At 45.0% G+C, this 16,277-nt stretch overlaps 1 protein-coding gene across 1 annotated transcript in view; it reads left to right on the top strand.

The window, feature by feature from the left end:
* The window catches only part of PAX1 (paired box 1), a 20,710-nt gene extending 4,634 nt beyond the window's left edge, over window positions 1-16,076 (top strand). The window contains exon 5 of the mRNA XM_082359837.1: window positions 4,217-16,076. Coding sequence (XP_082215963.1) covers window positions 4,217-4,308 — 92 coding nt within the window. The 3' untranslated portion in view covers window positions 4,309-16,076. The remainder of the gene's footprint in view (window positions 1-4,216) is intronic.
* The last annotated feature ends 201 nt before the right edge of the window (window positions 16,077-16,277 follow it).

The following is a 16,277-nucleotide window of genomic DNA, read 5'->3' as shown; positions in this document are numbered from 1 at the left end:
AGCATAACAGATTTGAGGTATTTAATTCACGGTCCACAGTGCGAGGGGCATTTTCTTACACTGACCTTTGGGTTCTAGTTTTTCTTATAACTTGGGAAAAGCTCACCTGCCTTGACTCTGCATTTTCCTCACTGTGAAAGGAATGACTGGATTTGCCAATTTCCAACCTGCCTGCTTTTAGGTTCTGAGCACCAGAAATTTGCGACTTCAACTCCTCTAGGAAAAGGCAGGAGTCACTCCGGGGTGGAGGTGAGGCCTCTGGGCCTCAGCAGCAAAGAAGGCTGAGCACGAACCTGGGGGCTGCGTGGGGCACAGGGATGTTCCAGATGCCCGAAGGGTCTTTACAGCTGATCTGCCTTATACCCACCCAGGCAGAAGTGGGGGCAGGTGGTACTGGGTAGGCAGAGGAAAGGAGGGGCTTCCTCTTTGGTGATACCCAGGCAAAAACTTTATTTCCAAGTAGTTTCATAGTTTCATTGAGACGCAATAGCGTGATCTATGAAAGAGAGAGACAGAAAGAAAGTGAGAGAGAGAGAGGATTAAGATGCCATCATTAACAGTCAAGCGGAGGAACAAAAGTTAAAAAAAATTTTGTTTCACTTTTTTAGAGCACAAAAATTCAGGGATATCAGTTTACAAATATTGAGAATTAGAACTCCTTCAAGCTTTAAATTTAATTTAAATAATAGGAAAATTCCACTTGTTCATTTACAGGAAAATCCAAGTAAAGGGAATTTTGAAAGTCGAGACTCAGAGCTCCTTCGAGCTTTCCCTTTAAGGACAGATAAGGGGTCTTAGGGGGAGTGTTTTGCTCAGAGCCTTGTCTTTGGACTCGGACCTACTCGTTTTCTTGACACCTGGGGTTATCTGTTGAATTAGAAATTGAAATGGAATTTACCAAATTATACTCATTAGACTAATCGTTTAACTAAGCAGGTTCATTTGATTTAGAAAAGTGTATCCACAAATATAAATGATTCCCCCTGCGCTGACCCCAAGGAGCAGGAAGACTTAGAAAAAGGACTCACTATCTTCAGAGTGATGCGGTCCTTTTCTAACAGAGCCATTCTGTCCCAGGGCATTTCAAGCGCTACCTTAGAAACAAATTATGAAATGTACGTAATAATCCAAAGGTGAAACACACAGTTCTGAATTCTAGGCTAACTCTAGTTAATTTGATGGGCGGGGGTACTCACTGTTGGTTAATTTTCTTTGGAAGATACTTTCCTTTCAGAAATACAGAGCCATTGAATGACACTGGCATTCCTGTCCATTTAACCATTATTTTCACTTCTATTAATGAAACATCCCACCCATTTCCAAAATCTGCAGCAATAATTAGCTACATTCATTGTTAAATTAATAACAATGTTCTGATCCTGATAGTTCTTTAAAGATCCAGGTAAAGGGTCATCGAATAAATCAGGTCGATCATTGAAAATGATTTCTCCAGCTGGCATACAAATGTTTGTGTTTGAACAGGAACATATAAATAATGAGAATTGCATATCTACTTGGGTTATGGATTTTTTACTCTTCTCATTGGCGGAGAAACGGACTTGAAAGATTGCCCCCACCCACGAGTGGTCTTTGAAAAATTACAAAGCAAAGTAATGTGAATCACTGCCTTTAATTTTCTAATCATTGCTTAGGAAATTATCTTCAAAGAAACCTATCCCATAAGACAATTTACTATCATTAATTGTTCATAAGAGTAGTAGGAATAGCATCTATTGAACTTCTTAAGTAAGAAAACAGTTTCTTTACTGAAAGCAGTTTAATATCATGAATGCTCAGTAAAAGACAAATACTTGTGATCATCTAGTCCATACACGGACAATATACACATAATAATATATATTATATTTTATATATGTATATACATATATTTCAATATGTCCTCCACATCAGGTGCAAATGAACATTATTATTCTAAGATAAGCTTACTCAGATGTCAAATTATTCATTACAATTTATTAACTTTATCTTGGTAGAGGGTTGTGAGTCTGGGTTCCCTATTATTGAGGCAAGAATGTGTGATTTACATTTACCGATGGTGAAAGGAAACTTTAATTCTTAAGGCCTGAGAGCATAGGAAAGTTCCACTTCATCCACAAGTGGAGGGGCGCCCGTGTTCTAGGAATTCCGAATCCTATCTAGACAAGACCATCTCCCTCCCCTTCCCCTTCCAGACAGGTGACAGACCCCATCAGGCATTCCCTCAAGACAAATGGTATTTACAGAGTGTTTTCAGAAACCTCAAAACCTACTGGCTCTGAGGTCCCTCCCAGCCGGGTTTTGGAAAGACTAAAGATTTGGAAATCAAATTTATAAGATATTGCATAGGCTCAAAGAAAATGTGTCTTTTATATTTGTTAGAGATAACTCGCGGCTTGTTCCAGTCATCTCTGCTCCGGATTAGTTCTTGAAGGATCCTAAAAGCGAACTTTGCCAGGAACACTAGGGCGAAAGCGCTGGCCTGAGAGCCCGCCACCGCCAACCTCGGTCTCCTTTGACACAGCCTTGGGAGACCCCTTTCCAGGACTCCGCTGACATCTCCCCCATCCCCGCCCCGCCCCGCCCCACCCCAGGGTCCCAGTGGTCCTGGAATGGAAGTACCAATATTTATTAAAAAGCTTATCCCCATTCCTGCCCATTAAGATTAAAAAAGCTTGCAGAGCGCCTAACGCCGGCCCGAGCCTTCGTGGGGGCCCCGCGACGTACCCACTCCGTCGCCCAGATTCCTGCAGGTGGGAAAAAAGGGGCGGAGGGGTCCTATGGGGGAGAGACTGGGGCGGGGGAAGAGCTAAAAACGCAGCAGCAGGCTCGCCCCCGTAGAGTGGAGTGAAATCTGTCTCTGGTCTCCCGGGTGTTTATTTTTCACGAGTTCATTTTCTTGCTTGTCTCTCAGGCAACCGGCACTTGGCTGAGAAACCTCCTTATCCGGAGATGTTTTCTAAACAGGCCCTCACCTCCAAGTGTGTGTACTGGGTGGAATGAAAAGGTCTGAAAACTTCGTCGGCTGAGCGGCCACAACTGTGTTTAGGAAAGAGGGCTGAGAGGCAAGGGAGAGCGAGGGGTCGGTCCTGGAAAGGTCTTCAGACCCCCTTGCCACCTCTGCGAAACCATGTGTGCGCGCGCGCGCCCCTGGCGCAGAGGTGTGGGCCCGGCTCCGCGCGGCCCCGGGGCGGTGCGCCTGAGCCGGGGCGAGGGCAGCTGCAGGAGGAAACAGACGGCAGCTCCCCCTCACCCCAAACTGAGGCGCCCCCAATCTCCCGCTTTAAAGGAGGACGTGTGGAGGAGAAAAGAAAGTTGAAAATAGGCGATTTTAGGTATAAATAAGCCTGTGCTTTCTAGCGCAGGAGAAGCCGAGGGGCCGGGCGTCGGGAAAGGGAAAAACAGGGATTGCACAATCGTGGCGTCAATTTTCTGGCTTCCAGTAGCAAAACTTGGGCCCCTTCCCAAAACCCTAAATAATAGAGCAACTCGCTGAATGCTGCCTAATATGGCAAGTCCACTGTCACTAAATCCGGAGGCCCACAGGCCCCAGGACGTGCTGTGCCCACAGTGATGAGCGCATCTGGATCCCCGGGCCGCGGGGGCAGAACGAAGTCTGCCGCCCGCCTAACGCGCGACCGCCTCCCACGTCGTGGGTGATCCTGGCCGCCCCGGGCCCTCCCCACGGGGCATTTTGGTGACACACCCCCCCCCCCGCCCCGGCCCATCGCGAGCCCTGAGCTGCTTTGAGGACCGTGACCTGACGCGCTGGCAACGTCTTGGGCCGGTGCGCCAGCTGGGTCTGGGGTGGGTGGGGGCTCGGGAGGCGGGGTGCGCGGATCTCAGCTCCCCGCTCCCTCCCCGGTCTGGGATCGGACCACCGCCCCGCCCGTGGCCGCCTGGCTCGGCAGCGCCTCCCTGCGCCCGGCGTCCGCTTTACTGAGCAGCGCGGGGCGTCTGCAGGCGGGCGCTGCGCGGAGAGCCGCGACCCAGGCTTGGCGGGTGAGCGGCTCCCGCCGGGGCCGAGAAGGGTGGGTGCCGAGGGCTCTGGGGAGCGCGGTCTCGCTGCCTCCTTGCAGACCCCAGATGTGGAGCGCGTGCCGCCCCTTCTCCCCGGGACCCTGAGCTGTCGGCCGTGTTCCCGGGCATCGCGGTCCCCGGGTCTCCCGCTCGGCGCCGCTCCCGGCAGTGACCCCACGCCCTGTGCTTCCTCCCGCAGTGGCCGACCGGAAACCGCCCAGCCCCGGCGGCAAGGCCCCCGACGGCCTCGGGAGCTTACACGGACTGCCCGTCCCGGCCTCGACCTCCTAGGGCCGCGCGTCCGTGAGCCGAGCCCGAGCCCGAGCCCGAGCCCGGAGGCGGCGGCGGAGCGGCGGGCGCAGTGGGGCGCGGACCCGAGGACTCGCCGCGGCCGAAGTGCCCATCAGCCCCGGCCTCGCCCGGCCACGCGCCCGGCAGCCGCGCTTCCTCCATCGGCCGGGGTTTTCGGCTTCTCTGAACTTTGGCTTCAGACTGTTGCATCCTCGTCGCCGCGACCTTTTCTCTGACGTGGCCTCCCTCGTCCAGCTGGCCTCCAGCGTCTTTTCCTACTTCTCCCCGGGCCATTTGGCACCGGCCCTCCCTTCCTTCCTCTCCCGTCCCCTCTCTCCCTCTTTCCCGCTCTGCCTCGCTTCCCTTCTTCCTCCCTTTCCTCCCTCCTTCCTCCTGAGCCTCCTTTCCTTCCCCACCTTCGCCCTCTTCATTTTCCCCTCTATCTCGCTTCCTTTCCTCCCTCCGTCTCCCCGTCTACGTGGGCTCCCTTTCCTGTGGTCCAGCCGGGTCCGCCGCCTTCTCTCCTTGGCCTTTACAAGTCACGACTCTGCCTCTCCTCATTGGCACTGCCCGGACCCTCACCCCCTTGCCGAGAGCACCAGACCAGTCTCCACGACAAGCCCTCCTCTCTTTAGCCTCTACCCCTCCGGGGGCCCCAGGCCTCACCGAGGGGCTCCAACCTGGGAAATGGAGAAGCCACAGCTTTTATTTCATATTTTTATAACCATGAACCCAAAGAAAACCTCGGGGAACTGTCCTTTCTTCTCCCCCACCCCCCCACCCCAAGGATATTATCTGGAAATATTCTTGTTTGGATGTTTTCTCAGTGTTCAGTGGCTGGGCTTCTCTTTGCTTCCTCTGAGATGATGTCACCCCAAAGAAGACTGGGGTAGGAGTAGGGGCACTGGGGCCACTGTGTTTTCTGTAGTTAGAAAACCATGCGTGCCCTGGAGGTGCCCCCTCCTACCCCTCCACACCCAACAGGAGGGAATCTGGCATATGGTAGACGCATCAGCACCGTTTTTTGGTATTCAGGGGTCAGCACATTTGTTAATTTAAACCACAAACTGCTTCCGGGTACAGAGGTGCAATCTGGCTTCTGGTTTGCAAAGGGATGGGGGTCAGAAAAATCCAGAAAGTGTTTTCTAGAGCAGGACACAAGCTCTGTTCACTGCTTCCAAGTTCAAGAACACTGGTGGCAGGACCCTGGACATAAAACTGCAATCTCTGTAGTCAGAAAAATGTCACTGGTGAGAGTCTGACATCACCTGTTAACCGTGGCTACCTTTGAATAAAGGAAAGCGTCTGTATGTGTGCTTTGTAAGGGTGAGCAAGTCTGTGTCCAGCCTGGAGTGCTGTATAGGTATGTCTCACTGACTTAGCCCCTGGGTTTCCAGCATAAACACTATTAAGAGGGAATTGTTCTGGGATTTCCCTGGCAGTCCAGTGGTTAAGATCCCATGCTTCCAATGCAGGGGGCACGGGTTTGATCCCTGGTTGGGGGAACTAAGATCCTGCAAAGAGGGATTTGTTTTATTGGTTTACTCCTTAGCACTTTGTAACCCAGGTTGAGGTGGAAGAGAAAATGAGAGGGGAGGACCATTTTCAGGGATGGTCCCTGGAAACTCGAGGTAGAGAGACAGAATGCAGAAACCATCCTAAAATGAAGTTAATTCTTAGAGGAAAAAAATGGGCAGAAGGCAGTGAGGAACAATGGAGGACTTTCCCAGAACATTTTTTAACATTCTAAAGCTAAAGAAAACTATCACAGGCTACCAAATAACCTAGGGATTTCTCACTACAGAGGAGTCTCTGGCTACTTGTTTTGTTTTTCCTCCCACTGTTTGCTTTTCTAACACTGACAGCAGAGATTTTTGAATTGAAGGTTTTGCTTGTAAGTGGAGCTGTCTGCTTGGAGGGAACCGGTGGGGAAATTATTTTCATTGCATCTCACTGCAATAGTACCTGCTGGAGGTATTCATCAAAACTAATGAAAAGAGTATCTGCTTTTTTTCATAAAGAGGCTTTTCTTCCCAGGTCTTCAAAGTCTCTTGCTTATACAAAAAGTTCCATTTTATAAACAGGAATATTGAGGGTTAGAGACCTAGTTTATTTCTCTGGACCCACATACAGCAAGCTTCAGATCACAGGGTTTGGACATGGAAACTGGGTGACACCATCTCATTAGAGAGCCAGGATTGGGGCTCAAACTTTGAGCCTGGTGTCCTCAGCCTTCCGTGCTAGCATTTCCTGCAGAGAGGCTGCTCATAATGATAACAGGAATAAAGTATTTAGATGAGCTTGACGTGCTCAGTTGTCCACAGCATCTCACACATCCATCCTTGCTGTCTGGAGGGCTGGCTGGCTTGGGCCAGGAAGAAGGCACCTCACCTTTTCCGAAGAAATGAGAAGAATCCATCTGTCATTGCTGTCATCCTTTTTTTTCTCTGCCACATCTTGCTCTGTGTATGGGCTGACTGGGATCAGGGGTGAGAAGAGCTGGAAAATGCAGTCCAGGAAGGATGGAGGCTGCCACGTGCAAAGGGAGGCACTTTCCAAGTCTGTCCCCCGCAGTTCCCCGTGTGGTGTGGCTGGAGGAGGGCCTTCCAGGGTCGCCGGCGCTGAGGGTGCATTCATGGAGGATGGACAGCATCTGGGCAGAGGGCCAGCACGCTTTGTCACGTCCTGAGGGATATGCAGGGCTCTCCCTCCTCCCTGGAGGCTGCGGGCCCTGGAAAGTCCCAGCGAGCTTAGGTGAAACCCCTGTTCCATTCAGTGGGGAGGAGGCCTGAGACCTCACCAAGCCTTGGTGTCCTGTCTGTGAAATGCACCCTCCCATGTGGTGACACCACTGGCCTGCTGGAAGCCCAGTCCTGTTGCTTCACCTGTCTGGAGATGATTATTTTTTCGCTGTTAACAAAGGGCAGGGGAGTCGTTTTTATGGTTGATGGAAGGACTCAGAATTGAAACACTTTTTAAAAGAGTCCATTAAGGATTGCATTTTTGTTCTCCCTGCATGTCGGTCGATCTGTTCTGGGGACTCATGATAAGGTTACAAAGTACCATGTCGGGTAGAATAATTTGAGAAAGAATCACTCTCCAGAGGCAATTTGCACTAGTACCTGCCTTTAATTATTTTTTAATTTAAGAATAAATTTTTAAAATAAAATACCAAAAAGAAAATAAAAAATGACATGTAACCACTCAAATAACCCTTTGATTTGTTAAAAGAATGAAAGTAATATATGTACATCGTTAGAAAACTCTAGCAGCACAGAAACATTGAAATGAAAAGTGAAAGTTTCTTCCTGTTCTCATCTCTGTCCTTAAAGATGAACGCTGTTACAGTTTTTTTATGATTCCTTCCAGTAAAAAAAATGCAGACAGCAGAACTCTGTTTCTGTGTATGTGCTTTAAAGGTACATACAGCGCTGTGCTGGGTGCACACAGATGGGGTCTGGAGATCTGATCTTTGCACACCACCAGCTCTAGCATATTCACTTTATTCTCTTGAATGGATGCATATCAACAAGGGTTTATTAGAAACAGAGTATTTGTAAAGAGGGCCAGCTTCGTGCTTTAAATGAATAAAGACTGGGTTTTGTGGCATTCATGATTGGAGAAAGGGCTTAGAATGGATTGTAAGAACTTCCCTAGGAAAGGTGGCTGCTTTGGGGCAAGGAGGAAAGAAAGCAAACCAAAGGACAGGAGACACAGAGTTCTGTCCTTCCTGAAGACATCCTGGCTTGTCCTACAGATCACCCAACGACACTCAAAGCTGCCAGGGGCTGAAGAATGCAGTTTTCCTTTCTTTGAAAGGACACCATCTCTCTAGGTCAGGAAAGAGAAACGGAGGCAAAGGGGTGGGGAAGACCCTCGTTTGAAGAAATACTGGATAGGAATAAAATGTAAACATCCAACACTGGCATGAGCATTCTTTTTACTTATCCCCAATTCACTTGAAAACCATGTGGCATTAATCTCCTGTTGGGTGGACCCCGCTCATTGACAACTGTGTTTCCCTGTTTGCTTGTTTCTTGACTTCTGTTAAGGAGGATGGGATTTATTTAATGGAGCAGTGGTCTGGGTTAAAGCCCACTGTAGGTTTCCTGGCATTGGTTTCTCTAGGTAGAATTATATTGGCCAGGGTTTCTTTTCAAAAGAAACTCTACCTGCTCCATGTTAGGCCGGATAATATGAATTTAGAATCTTGCCAAAATGTGCCCGAGGAACTCAGCTCAAAGGATTGTGCATCCAGGCAGGCTATGTAATGAGAAACATTTGATTCTCTTCTTTTAATGGGCGGGAATTATGCACAAAATGCTATTTGGTCTTCACCTTGACCTTGCTGTTTGAACTATAGCCTCACTCACTGTGGCTGAGATATTTCTAGCCAAACTGTTGGATCTCAAACTTAAAAAAGAACAGAGTAAGAAGGAATCACACTGTCTTCTTTTTTCAAGGCAATAAAAGGGAAACCACACGTTTAGTAACAATCCAACTTGGGAATTCTAAACACTTGGAACAATTATACTGAAATTAGTCTAGTCTCTTCTTTGGAGTTGAAACCAGTTGAAACCCCTGTTTCACTCTAAAGAGCGCTTCTCCAGGAGAGCAGTCTGCGATCCTCATTGGAACACACATCTGTTTCTGGGCTGGCCAAGTCCAAAAGTGGAATCCCAATTACAGTTTTCATGGGTGATGGAATTTCAACTGCATTACAATTTAACCACCTGGGTTGCCTTCACTCTTTTTCTTCTTGAGGATGAAATAAGCTGATCAAGTGTTCACTCAGCTATTAAATTACATTTCCATCCTGTAACATTCTATTTCCTTTTACTCTAGTGAGATATATTGACTGGATGGATTATCTCCAGTGTCTTATATTGACCGTACAACTTTCACTTTTGGGACATTCTTCCAGTCACTGGTGGATGTGGTTTTAGCTTTATAAGATTTAATTTTACCCCAAACAACAAACAACAAAACAAAAATTCTTTAATTAGATGTTTTTAATTTCACAACAAACTTCTTGGATGAAAAATGAGAAAGATATTTGAATGAATTGAAAGAAATTGATCTTTTAAAAAGAGTTGAAATTGGAACTCGAAGCTTGTGAAACATAAACAAAACAAAACAAAAACAAAAAACCAAACAAATTCTCCTTTGGCAAACAAGCTGTGATATGATTAACTAGATCTAAGAAGTGAAGGTATCATTCTGGCCACCAGGGGGAGCACACATTGTTCCACCAAGATAAAGATGAATACAAAGATAACAGTAAATATACAAAAAATTCATCATTCTGTTCAAGTGGTAACCTGTCCAGCTGTGAACAACTGTTTACAAGAGGAGTTTTCTTCCTGTTGTGATTATTATTGTAATTGATAATCAGTTTCTTTGATTCTGGAACAAACAGGAGAGGCTCGGCATATAGTGAAAAACAGATTTTCTAGGCTCATCCACGTGGGAATTATTAAATAAGTTAGATGAGAAGATCACCTTAGAAATAAGTGTCACTTCTAAATTTGACTCTAATAGGTACATATATTCAATGCTTTGAATCTAGAGCAAATATGAGTTTGGTTTTTTTTTTTAATTTTATGTATGTATGTATTTATTTATTTATTTTTGCCTGTGTTGGGTCTTCGTTTCTGCGCGAGGGCTTTCTCCAATTGCGGCAAGCCGGGGCCACTCTTCATCGCGGTGCACGGGCCTCCCACCATCGTGGCCTCTCCTGTTGCAGAGCACCGGCTCCAGACGCGCAGGCTCAGTAATTGTGGCTCACGGGCCCAGTTGCTCCGCGGCACACGGGATCCTCCCAGACCAGGGCTCGAACCCGTGTCCCCTGCATTGGCAGGCAGATTCTCAACCACTGCGCCACCAGGGAAGTCCCACTTTGGGCAAGTTTTGACAAAACTCGACAGCCTTGGTTTTCGTGTCTGTTTAATGGGACTAATAGCTCCCTCCCTGGGCAGTTGTGAGGATTAAATCTGATGATATGTAAAGAGCAGAGACTTGGTTTGGGTTCTGCTCATTTGTTATTAGTATTGTTATTATCATTTTCTTCCTTTTTTTCACACACATCAACATTTTAGGGTGAATTCAATCATGTCACAGCCCTGCAGACCATATTTGCTATCAGATTTGTGAACAGTACAGAGGCCATCGAGACTGCCAGTGCTAGTCTCTGAATTGTCTGGAACTTTCCACAGCATCAGAGGGAGCCGCCACTGTCAGCTACTTATCAAATCTGATAGCCCTGAGACGTTCACGAAGACCTTAGGAGTGCTTGATGAATCTATGGCTAGCCCTGTGGGGATCAGTGATGGCCCAGGAGCCACCATGAGTGCACTGAAGTAGATTTTGTGTGGCAAGTCCACTTACATCAATGTTATGTGACCATGTTTCCTGTCATGTCAGGAGGCTGGAAACTGATGTACAGAGACCTCAACCTACTCTGTTCCCCTCAAGTGGGTTAAACAGCCTGTTGCCTCCGCTGCTTACCTTAGCGCGCTGATTATGGGAGCTGCTTGGGCTTCGGCTGTGTCTTCCTGCTCTGTGCTGAGTAAATGAATTTTGAGTCAAAGTCACCCCATTCCTGACTCCATCCCTCTGGCTAGGACGTAAAGAGGTAGCGCCGAAAGCCTTCAACTCAGTTGGTACCTTCAGGAAGAGTTACACCGATGGTCTCCTCCCTTGGAAGACCGTGTCAGACTTTTAGGAGAGGAAAAGACCTATCTGCTTCAGGTGTCCATTTTGGAGTTGGAAGTGTAGGTGAAATCTTCATCTATTGCTGAAATTTAATTAGAGGAAATCCACAAATGCTCAAAGCTTTAAGAAAACACACACCAAATCTGTGTGACAAAATAACATTTAAAAGGTAGCTGTAGGATCAAGTATTTTAGTGATATTCACCTTCATCCATCCAGATCTTCTTACCTAACAATGCTTCTTTGCTCTGGAGGGTGACCTCAGATTTATTCCGAATGTTTGTAGCCTTATCAGTCGTGAAAAGTGCATGTTAACTGAATACGGCAGTTGGGTTCTGACGTGAATTTGTTTGGAGTTTTTTCTCGCAAACCGGATGTTTTCCAAAGCAAACAAAGACATTAAAAGATTTATAAAAAGACTCTGTCACACATTGTGAAGTGCAAAGTGTAAATGAATTTTTATAAGCATATGGATTTCATTTTTTAAATAATATGCATGAATTTAAAAATTAAAAGAAAATGTGCTGGCTACAATGTGATTTTAGTTCTCATTTAGAGTTGAAAAATAATCAGAGGTGCCTAAAATATTCAAAACCAAGCAGACTCCTGCATCTTATGATGTCATTTGAACCATGGGATAATGATTAATATGGCCCCCCAAAGAATGCTTTTTTGAACGAAACTCCAGAGTGGCACTTGCCATTTGAATTCATTGGACTCATTTCTTCTTGTACCTCCTTCCAGGTTGCTCTGCCCAGCATACTATCACTCTCTTTTAAATTTGGATAACACCATTGTCAAGTCAAACACCTGAGGCATCTTGATAATATTTACACTGAGGCAGAAGAAGCCTGAGAGAGAAAAAAGCACAGGGAAAACAATGTTTGGGTCCTTATGGTGCCACGGAATGGATTCTTTCAAGAATGTAAATAACGCTTATACCTTAGAATCAAAGATCTATCAGTTCCGTCAGGAATGTAGCCAACAGTTTATTTTGAATTGTCATGATAACATCGCCTTTGAGAATTATTCAGGTTGTACTAGGCTCAGCATCAGAAGAAATTTTGGCTGCAAGAATTTCATTCCATTGAGTTAAATGAAAACAAATTAGCATAGGTTTTTTCTTGCCAGCTCCACTTTTGGTTGTGATGTTATCAGTGGCTGTAACAGTGGTGAGTATTGGTCCCGTAAGAGATTTCTTTTGAAAGTTTAATACACATGAAAATAATAAATGGTCTAGTTAACTTCCATCTGTTTTTATCAGCGTGGAGCCTTTAAACTCAGGATTTCTTGGATAAAAATAAAATTCACAGACCCTCACACATATAAAGTATTCTTGTTTCAAAATAAGTATTATGGCTGAAAAAAAAGAGGTAGTATTGGGAGAAAAAGTTCTAGTCTTGAAAGAGCCATCATTTTTTTTATGGGACACCCTGGTATAGGTAGAAATGTGAGTCCCGTGTTTGTCCCAAGCTGTTCTAGCAGATATAGAAAGACACAACATCGATGTGACTCCCTCCACCCCCGATAGGAAAAGCTAATATTTATTATGCTCTTACTAGGCACCATGTATGCTTTAAAATACTTTGTGAATATGTTCTAATTCAGTCCTCACTTGGGGGAGGTACTACATCTGTTCTCATCAGCAGATGAAGAAATTGAGGAACAGAACAGAGACGTAACGTGACTTGCCTGAGGGTACCAGACTAATCATGGCAGGTCCAGAACTTGAGTCCATACACTTTGGCCTCAGAGCCTGCACTTAATCCTTGCAAAAGCAGGAGATTCTGATAATCCCCTCCTTACCCTGCCCAAGTGGAGGGTCTCTGCTCTTGATGTCTTACCTGTTTCTGATGTCTGTATGATGTTACACTTGTAGAGTCCCTACCCTTGGGACTGGCTTCAAGGAAAGGCAGATTTATCATATGTACCTGACATTTGCAACATTACAGTATAGATGTATCAGCTATCTATTGCTGTGTAACAAACCATTCCAAAATATAGTGGCTTAAAGCAAAAACAATGTATTATTTCTCATGATTCTGTTGGTTGGCTGGTCTCCCCTGGGCTCACTTACGAAGCTGCATTCAGCTGGAGTTGGCTGGTCTGGCAGGTCCAAGGTGGCTTCATTTCTATGACTGACAGTTGGTGCTGACTGTTGACTGGATCTCCTTAGGTCTGCTCTGCATGGTCCCCTCTCAGGCAGTGAGCTAGACCAGCTTCCCAACCTAGCAATCCCAGGGCAATAGCCCAAGAGGGCAAAAGTGGAAACTGCAAGGTCTTTCAAAGTCTAGCCTTGAAAGTCCACAGCCTTCTATTGGTCAAAGCAAGTCACAAGGCCAACTCAGATACTAGAGGTGATCAAATAGTCTCCACCTCTTTATTTGAGAACAGCAAAGTCAATTGCAAAGGGGCCTGCATACTTGGGTGGGAGGAATTTATGATCAATTTTTGCAACCTACTACAGTAGACACCAGTTATATACATATAATTATGTATGTAGATATTGCACATACAATATATATTACATATATATTTATGTAATGTATATATTATATATAATGTATATGTTATTGTATGTTATATATAATAGTACATATATGTAATATATATTAAAATAATGTATATATATGTTATATATATTAATATATGTAATATATTACATATAATAATATGTAAAGGGATTACCAATTTCTTTTTTTTTTTATTAAGGTGTAGTTGTTTTACAATGTTGTGTTAGTTTCTACTGTACAGTGAAATGGAGTTCCCTGTGCTATACAGCAGATTCTCTTTAGTTATCTACTTTATACAATTAGTGTATATATGTCAATCCCAATCTCCCAATTCATCCCACCCCCCCTCCCCCCTTTGGTGTCCATACATTTGTTCTCTACATCTGTGTCTCTGTTTCTGCCTTGCAAACCTGTTCAACTGTACTATTTTCTAGTTTTCACATATATGAGTTAATATATTTCTAAGTAATCATAAAAAAATACAGGTTTTATAATATTGTATTGACAATGTCATCTTTAATCACTTGGAAGTCACCTTGGCATCTTGTTTCAGGGTTCTTATTAAGAACGTTGACAATCATTGTTTAAAACAAACATGAGATATGGAATCGGGGGCACACCTGGATTGTTATCAAATTAGATCTGAGTGAGAAGAATGAATAAATTTTTTTTAAACTTCTATCCAGTTGTCTGTATCCTGAAGGGAACATGGGAAGTATGAAAAGTTATGGTTGTTCGGTGTTTTATTTTAGTATCTATACATAGACAGTAAACTGGAGAGATGAGGAAGTCATATATGTATATGGCTATATACACATATACCTCTCGACTTTGGCTTTAATCATGCAGTCAGTTCAATTCTTGCTTTCAGACTTTGCCCTGGGCCTGGAGGCAACTGTGAAAGCAGATAAGTAACACACAGTGCTATGAACAGGTCATTTTAGCTTTATTTCTAGTAGGATTGAAAGTAGAGGGTTAACCAAATGCCAAAGCCCTTAATTCCAGCCTTGAAACACTGTGCGGAGGAGGCCGGGCTTAAGTACGTACCCGAAATGCTGGCTGTGTCCATGGAGCCTGAACACCTATGTTTTTGAGATTCATGTTGCTGAATCCTTAATGTTCTATGCAAGAATTTCTTTTTTCTTTTATTTTTTACTGAGGCCTGGCATTCAGCTAAGAACTAGGAAAACAACCTGCTGTTTATACAGAGAAGGGAAAAAAAATCCTTGTCTTTAGCTGAAAACAGAGTAGTTGTACTTCCCTCAGCCCTGAAGTATGGGCTTTTGCAAGTTCAGGTATATTTGGGAGTTCTGGGTCTTTTACAAGCAGGAGGCCCATTTTAATGGCGAGGGAAATGCCAGACCACCATGTGAGCCTCCGCACGGCCTTCCCAAATCCAGATTTTCTCTTGTAATATCTGTAGAAGGTGGGGCCTGGGATCCCGGTGCTAGAACAATGTGGAGGTCAAGCAGGGGGCTGGGGATTCAGACTTGACTTTAGCCCCCGTTCACCACTAACAGACTGTGTTACCTGGAGAACTGACTCTGTCTCTCCCTCAGGACTCTGGTTCCTCACCTGTAAATTGGGTCTGTACAATGCCTGCCCCATGGGGTTGCCAGGAGGGCCACAACTAACCTTCCCTGTAAGTGCCCTTAGCCCAGCATCTTAAGAGGCTGGTCATCATTAACGGTTGGCGGTTAGCATTTAATTTTGGAGCTATGTCTTTGAGATCCTCAAAGACAACAGACTTCAGATATCACCCTCAAATTGTTTGCAGAACTTTCAGCCTGATAATCTCCTTCCCCCCGCGCCCATCCCCCCCAACCCCAGTAGATTCAGCAAATTTAGTTAAAAAGAACACAGTTACGACCATTTAGCAACTCAAGTGAAAAACTCATGAAACATTTTTGGATGGACTTGATTGACCTAACTGGTCAAAGGTATTGATCTGGAAGGACTGGCCTCTATGTTCTGGGTGGGGTGTTCATGGGCTTTTGACCTGTGTAGTCACACAGGGTCTTATGCTTAGGAAGACCCCATGCTTGGTTCAGTGCTCTGTTGTTGGTCTCTTGAAATTCTTAATAATGTTTTTCAAGGTAGACGAATACATTAATTTTGTAAAATTAATTTCTGATTGGAGTATAGATGACTTGCAATGCTGTGTTAGTTTCTGCTCTACAGCAAAGTGAATCAGTTATACATATACAGATATCCACTCTTTTTTAGATTCTATTCCCATTTAAGTCATTATAGAGTATTGAATAGGGTTCCCTGTGCTATACAGTAGGTTCTTATTAGTTATCTATTTTATATATAGTGGTGTGTATATGTTGATCCTAATCTCCCAATTTATCCCTCCCCCACCTTTCCCCCTTGGTAACCATAAGTTTGTTTTCTACGTCTGTGACTCTATTTCTGTTTTGTAAATAGGTTCATTTGTACCATTTTTTTAGATTCCACATATAAGCGATATCATATGATATTTGTCTTTCTCCATCTGACTTACTTCACTCAGTATGACAATCTCTAGGTCCATCCATGTTGCTGCAAATGGCATTCTGAAAGTCTTAATAATTTTTGAACAAGGGGCCCCAGTTTTCTTTTTGTACTGGGCCCTGAAATTATGGAGCTGGTCCCAGTCCCAGGAAAGACATTTTAAAAGGCAATGAAGGCTGAGCTAGTCCTGGAGAAGGTTGACCAGGACGTTGCTTGGCCCCTGGACATGACTGTGACTTCAGAGCCT

The sequence above is a fragment of the Balaenoptera borealis genome (assembly GCF_965194805.1).
Source record: "Balaenoptera borealis genome assembly, chromosome: 16".
In the NCBI taxonomy this organism is placed as follows: Eukaryota; Metazoa; Chordata; class Mammalia; order Artiodactyla; family Balaenopteridae; genus Balaenoptera; species Balaenoptera borealis.
The sequence above is the reverse complement of the archived record's forward strand: the minus strand, read 5'-3'. Positions and strand labels throughout refer to the sequence as shown.